General features: G+C 61.3%; 3 protein-coding genes across 3 annotated transcripts; 2 read left to right on the top strand and 1 right to left on the bottom strand.

Moving 5' to 3' along the window:
* Positions 1 to 684: 684 nt before the first annotated feature.
* RHTO_07485 (uncharacterized protein) lies at positions 685 to 1,494 on the bottom strand (the record flags this gene model as incomplete). The annotated part of the gene is made up of 2 exons (XM_016421141.1): positions 685 to 903; positions 970 to 1,494. 2 exons carry the CDS (start codon positions 1,492 to 1,494, stop codon positions 685 to 687), a joined length of 744 nt encoding a protein of 247 aa, XP_016274262.1.
* Positions 1,495 to 2,167: 673 nt separating this feature from the next.
* On the top strand, positions 2,168 to 4,813 carry RHTO_07484 (component of oligomeric golgi complex 6; the record flags this gene model as incomplete). Its single annotated transcript, XM_016421140.1, has 9 exons — positions 2,168 to 2,527; positions 2,587 to 2,717; positions 2,770 to 2,970; positions 3,042 to 3,206; positions 3,261 to 3,636; positions 3,697 to 3,909; positions 3,991 to 4,347; positions 4,404 to 4,472; positions 4,529 to 4,813. The coding sequence occupies 9 exons, from the start codon at positions 2,168 to 2,170 to the stop codon at positions 4,811 to 4,813; spliced, it is 2,157 nt and encodes a 718-aa protein (XP_016274261.1).
* A 389-nt stretch (positions 4,814 to 5,202) lies between these two features.
* On the top strand, positions 5,203 to 6,304 carry RHTO_07483 (thymidylate synthase; the record flags this gene model as incomplete). The annotated part of the gene is made up of 3 exons (XM_016421139.1): positions 5,203 to 5,594; positions 5,667 to 5,815; positions 5,871 to 6,304. The coding sequence occupies 3 exons, from the start codon at positions 5,203 to 5,205 to the stop codon at positions 6,302 to 6,304; spliced, it is 975 nt and encodes a 324-aa protein (XP_016274260.1).
* Between the last annotated feature and the right edge of the window lie 274 nt (positions 6,305 to 6,578).

Here is a 6,578-nt window from a genome sequence, read left to right as displayed (position 1 = left end):
CCGGAGCCGTGGTCGTTGACCTTGCGGCTGCGGCGGAGATGGAAGACATGTACAGTGCGTAGCTGAGCCACGGCATGCGCTGCGGCGGAGGAGGGTTGTTGGGCGCTGGGTCTGGGCGGGGCGACGCAGACGCAGGTCTTGGCCTGGCGACGAGGCAGAAGAGGGCGAAGATGAGTATTGAGAAGCAGGTCGGTCCAGTCATGGCGAAGGATGCTGAAGCGGAGGAAACGGGAGGAAGAAGCGAGTTGACGGCGTTGCGACAACCTGTGTACCAAGGAAGCAGGAGCCTTTGTTGGTTGTTATCAGCGCTTTCAACTGGACAAAGGGCGTTGTCGGCGGCAAGGGCCGGCTCAAAGGAAAAGCAGCGCGACGAGGCTTGACGGAACGAGGGGAAACGTCGTTGTGAGCCGCGGCTCAGAGTTTGAGCGAGGGCGACGACCTGTTTGGAGCCTCGAATCGGCCTGCGAGACGACAGGGCGACGAGAGCAAGCAAAGAAGCAGGTTGCGAAGGTCGGCCAGCCGTTGCTCGCCAGCGCTCTTTCATTCGTTTGCCGCTCCGCTCTCGCAAGTCTTGGCAGGTTGTGTGCGACTCTGAATGCAATGGAAGGCAAGTCGAATAATTCTATTGAGCGTGCAGCGCCTACGACATCGTCGGACCCGCTCAACGACTCCGACTTCTCTCCCTCAGAAGTAGCCCTGCAACGCATACTTCGCCTCCGCGCCCTCATTGAATGCGCCGAAAATTTGCTGCGCCGTGTACTTGGGAAGCGCAACCATGTCGCCGGTGCAGAGCGGCCCGCTGCAAACGCCCGTCACCTTGAACGTGCTCGATTTGCCGTTCAGGTCGCCGACGGTGATCCAGGTGTCGCAGGCCTTCTGGATGGTGATATGGCGTGCGACGAGCTGTTGCAGGCGAAGAGGGCAAGTCAGCCAAAGAAATAGAAACAGGAATTGGAAGCGAGAACGCACGACGTCGCGAGAGATCCAGGCGGCCGCTTCAATGTCGTCCTTCGAAGTGCCAACAGGCGTGACGGGGCAAGGCGAGTGCGTAAGTTCCTGGTACGGCCACTCGCCGTCGGCAGCTCCTGCCTTCTCCGTCGTCGAAAAAGCTACCTTGACGGGGACGGTGGCGACGGTCGAAGGGTTGGGAGTAGGAGCGACGGTAATGCGGGCTGGTGTGGTGGTCGAGGTAGGAGTGTAGGTCGTGCCGCCCGGGCAGCACTCAGGGTGGTCGTGGCAGTACACAGCCGCCCATGCGACAGCCTCAAGCGGATTGCCGCCGACGAAGGAAGGGCATGCGACACGCGCCGTCGTCGTGGCGGGTGCGGAAGTTGTCGAAGACGTGGGTGTCGGAGCGAGGAACCACTGAGTTGAGTTGCCTGCCGCGGACGAGGAGGCCGGGGCGTAGGTGCGGACCAAACGACTCGTCGCAGGTGCAGCCTGGACAAAGTTGACCGCGGCGAAGACGGGGATGAGGGCGGAGACGTAGAGCATCTTGGGTTGGCGAAGGTGAGGGATCAAGAGAAGGAGAAGAAGCGAGAGCCTGCAGGGAAGTCATGCTGTCTGCATGCGCAGGACAAAGAAAGCCTATCTTCATTGTGCTGGTGCCGAAGAGGAAGCGAGAAGATGCAAGGAAGGACGAGAGCACTCGATGAATCAAGGGGAAGAAAGGTCGAAGAGCAGTCCATCTGTCCGAACAATGGCCCTGTATCGGCCACGTTCCCGCGGCTAGATGACGAGCGCTCGGTGTGGTCCGCCGGCGAGACCATGCTAGCCAGACTGAGCCGAGTCGAGCAGGGAGATGGAGGGTGCCCTCGAGTAGCGCTGACCCGGAGTGCGGGATGCTGTTGCGAGCCGCAGGGTCCTTTGTCCTCGTCGGATGTGTTGCCGCGAACCCTCCAAGCGTTCCGCGCTAGGCGGGTACACCGCTGCTTGCGTTCGGCTGATGAGGAAGAGGTCGAGGTGTACAGGCAGGTTGAGCCCGTGGGTACGCGCTTGACGGGCTGCAATGATTTCGTAGGGCTCTGAATATCGCCTTAGCAGCCAGTGGCAGGCCCACACGGTGTCGAGGTCGTGAGGGAAGCCAACCTTGCTTCGTCGTCCTCGAGGAGGTTGGCCTGTTTCGACTCCGCTTATCTCGCTTGCTTGGCCGCCTGACCGTGCTGTGATGGCGACGGCACATTCTAGACCTCCGCTGAACACCCGGCGCAGCTCCACGCTCACGTTCAACTCGCCCGGACTCTCACCCGGCGGGAGTACTTCACGCCCAAACAACCCGCTCCTGCACAAGGTCCAGCGTCTTCTATCCGCCAACCTTGAAGATGGCGGGACACGCGCGGCGCTTGACACGCTTGGCGAGCAGGAGGGCGCAGAGGAGGTCCCGAAGTCGACAGGTGGAGCTGCGAATGGCGCGGGCGTGCAGGGCGCAGGAGCGGCGCTCAAGCGGGGCGGACTGCGCAAGGAAGTCGAGGGAAAGATGGCAGAAGGGAGCAGAGAGTTTCTGCAGGCGTTCTCCGAGGTCAACGACGTGCGTTCGCTCGCATCCCTTCTTTGCTTCTTTCGCTGACCACGCTGAGACTCTCGCAGAAACTGAGCATGCTCCAGTCACATCTCGACGCGATGCACGTTTGTTGCGACGAGGTCCAGACCGAGCTGGAGAAGGCCAACACGGGCACACGGTACCTCCTCGAACATGCAGAGGGTCTACGACAACAACGGTGCGTCACGTTTCCTCAATGTTTGATGGAGACTGGCTGACATCCCTTGCAGAGCGACCGCCGCCGTCCAGCAATCTCTCGTCCACGTCTTTCTCGCCCGCTTCACCCTTTCCGACGCCGAGCTTCGCGCCCTCACCTCGCGAGAAGTGCCGGTCGGACCCGAATTGTTCGCTGCGATGGACAAGACGGAGCGGATACGAGCAGACTGCCGGGCGCTGCTAAGCGGAGAAGCAGGAGAAGGAACGCAGGCAGGGTACGTCGAGCTTCGCCCGGATCAGTTCCTTCCTTGCCTGGGTGCTAATCGTCCGCCACGCCAACGTACAGATTGGACATCATGGAATACACTGCGCACCACCTCGAAGCCGGCTATACGAAGATCTACAAGTGGCTCACCTTCGAAGCGCGAGGATTCGCGAAGGACGTCCTCGAAGTGTCGGCGACTGTACGAGAAGCTGTCTCGCGGTTGAAGAGTCGGCCAGAGATGCTGTCGTACGTCCGACCCTTTCTTCCCGATGCGCGCAGGCTGACAGGGCTTGCGAACAGGGAGGTCCTAACCGTCCTCGGCACTACCCGCTCGACCTCGATCCTCAACCTCTTCCTCGACGCGCTCACTCGCGGCGGCCCGAACGGTCTTCCTCGCCCAATCGAGCTGCACGCGCATGACCCTATCCGCTACATCGGCGACATGCTCGCCTGGCTGCATCAAGCGATGGCGGGCGAGCGCGAGTTCCTCGAGAGCCTGTTTGGAACGAAGGGGGATGACGAGAAGGTCGCGAGGAGGGTCGGAGAGGTGCATGCGCTGAGTCGGCACCGGAGGGTCAAGACGGGCGTCGAGGGCGCGGAGAAGGCCCGGACAGACTGGGACAGGATCAAGAAGCTGCTCGACAAGGATTTCGAAGGCTGCGGGCGGCCTCTCAAGGTGCGTGCCCTTTTGTAATCTAGGCAGGCTCCGAGCATTGACAATGAGGGGTGCACGCAGATCCGCGTTCAGCAAACGATCAAGTCGCAGGAATCGCCCATCATGGCCTACCGCATCGCAACCCTGATACACTTCTACAAGGTCACCATGGAACGCACGATCGGCGAGGACGCGTTGATGAGCAGCGTGTTGGGCGAGATCATGGACAGCGCGTACGAGGCGTTCTTCGGGACGCTGCAGGCGCAAGGGCGGAGCTTGTTGCGGTTCATCCAGGTGCGTTTGCGGTATCTTCCTCAGGCTGGTTGCCACGGAAAGTCGCGATGCTGATGTGAGGCGCTACCATGTAACGCGCAGCCGCCTGCCGCCGCCCTCTCCGCCCCGACTCAGCTTCGCGACGTCCTCTCGACCCTCCGTGAAATCATGTCGGTCTATGCCACCTCCCTTATTGAGAACGAATCTACGACCGCAACAACTCTCACCAAACGCGAGGAAGACTTCAAAGACGTCCTCGATGCGGCGCTCGACCCTGCTCTCGAGATGTGCGGCAAGATGGCTGCGATGCGACAGGCGGAGTGGGACAGAGCGGTCTTCTGGATCAACTGCGACGAGAGTGTGCTGGGTACGCTCGAGGGGTACGACTTTGTCGGCGCAAGGCGACGAGCGGTCGAGGAGGATGAGGCGAAGTACGTGGAGAGTCTGACGGCGGAGCACGTGAGTCGGATTCTTCCCATTTTGACATATTCCTGTGCTGACGTCTACTACCTCAGCACTGCCATTTGCTGAAGGAGAGCGGACTTGAAGCGATTGTGGCTGCTCTGAGGGAGAAGGACGCCGTGGTCCGTCCCTCTTCTAGCCGTTGCGGCCCGGCCGTCGCTTACTCTCGCTGTTACAGACACTCCTCTCTTCGCTTCCGTCTGCCAGCCCAGCCGCAATCCTTGCCGCCCAGCAAGCCTTCACGACTTTCCTCTCTACCGTCGACCCCGTCTCTTCCCCTCGACTCTCGCTTCTCCCGCCTCACATCGCTGCCTCTATCCACGCAGATGCACTCAGACGGGTCAGCGAGGCGTACGCAGACGTGTGGGACGCGGTTGCGGATCCGGCGAACGGCTACGAGGGGCGGGATAGCTTGTTGCGGCGGAAGAAGGACGAGGTCCGGATGTTGCTGGGCGTGCAGTAGACGTCGCTTAACGTGCAAAGTCGCGTACAGCGGAGCTTGAGCGTCGTTTGGCCAGAATCGCGTCGTCGTCGCGTCCTCGACTTCGCTCTTTCCCTCCTTCGCTCTCCTCGTCCCGCTTGACTCGCTCACCGGGTCGCTCTGCTTGCTGTCAGTGCTCGTTGGGTTCTCTCAATCATAGCCGACTGCATCAGTCGCTCACCGTCGCTCTCGTACGTCCGGCCTCCAGCTTCATCAGTTTGGCAGACAGCACGTCTGCCCGCATATAAGGGCGGTTGCTGGAGGTCTGGCCAGGAGCTTCGGGCGCTGACAGACGTAATGGCTTACCCTTTGGCACGTGCAGGATTCCCGCCGACCCCGAGACGTTCCTCCCTCCCCTCCTCTCCCTCGCCATGACCGTCGCACCAACAACCACGAATCAGGAGGAGCTGCAGTATCTGAACCTGGTCAGGGAGGTCATCAACCGAGGCGAGCGCCGCGCAGACCGCACCGGAACCGGCACACTCTCCCTCTTCGCCCCTCCTCAACTCCGCTTCTCGCTCTCGAAGCCTTCTGCCAATCCTTCCTCGACCGACCCGACTCTCGTCCTCCCGCTCTTGACGACCAAACGCGTCTTTTCGCGCGGCATCATCGAGGAGCTGTTGTGGTTTGTCGAGGGATGCACCGACTCGAAGGTGTTGGCGGAGAAGGGCGTCAAGATCTGGGATGGCAACGGCAGCCGAGAGTTCCTCGACTCGCGCGGCTTGCAGCACCGGGAAGTGGGTGATTTGGGACCCGTCTACGGGTGAGTCGCGGCTCAGCTGTTTTCGTCAGCCTGCGCTTTCCTCGTCGCAGAGCTGACCGATTGGTACTCCAGCTTCCAATGGCGACACTTCGGCGCCGAGTACCGAACAGCGAAGGACGACTACGATGGCGAAGGCGTTGACCAGCTCGCCGAGGTCATCGACAAGATCAAGAACAACCCGACCGACCGACGGATCATCCTGAGCGCATGGAACCCTGCAGGTGCGCGAGACGCCACTCGTTCCGCACGCTCTGCGCTGACACTTCCCGCACGCAGACCTACCGAAGATGGCGCTGCCGCCGTGTCACATGTTCTGCCAGTTCTACGTCAACCTCCCTCCTCCCGACTCGCCTCCTTCCGCCAAGCCCCGCCTCTCCTGCCTCATGTACCAGCGCTCTGCCGACCTCGGCCTCGGCGTGCCCTTCAACATCGCCTCGTACGCCCTCCTGACGCACATGATCGCCCTCGTCACCGACACGATACCGCATGAGTTCATCCTCCAACTCGGCGACGCGCACGTCTACCTCGACCACGTCGAGCCGCTCAAGACGCAGCTCGAGCGGACGCCGTTCGAGTTCCCCGACTTCGCGTGGAAGCGGAGCCGGGAGGAGGTGGGCAAGATTGACGGGTTCAGGTCGGACGACTTTGTCATCTCGCCCAAGTACAAGGAGAACAGCCACCCGTCAATCCCGATGAAGATGAGCGTGTAGGTAGACAGGTGAGGGGTCGTGGGTTGTATCGGTTTAAGCGTGTTTGTATAGCTTGTGAGTCCGCCTTCCGCCATTCTCCACACTGTCCGACGCGCTGACCATTCGTTGCCTTCCCCCTCGATCGCAGATAGTCCTATGTCGTCCCCTGCATCGCACTCATCTGCGTCCATCGACCGTCCAGTGGCCGCAAGCGCCATGACCGCTCCTGGCTCGCGCTGCTCCACCATTCGCGAGCTACGGGATCAGCCGGATCGAGTCCTTGCGTCTCTCCAAC

Source organism: Rhodotorula toruloides, assembly GCF_000320785.1.
Source record: "Rhodotorula toruloides NP11 unplaced genomic scaffold Scaffold7, whole genome shotgun sequence".
In the NCBI taxonomy this organism is placed as follows: Eukaryota; Fungi; Basidiomycota; class Microbotryomycetes; order Sporidiobolales; family Sporidiobolaceae; genus Rhodotorula; species Rhodotorula toruloides.
The sequence above is the reverse complement of the archived record's forward strand: the minus strand, read 5'-3'. Positions and strand labels throughout refer to the sequence as shown.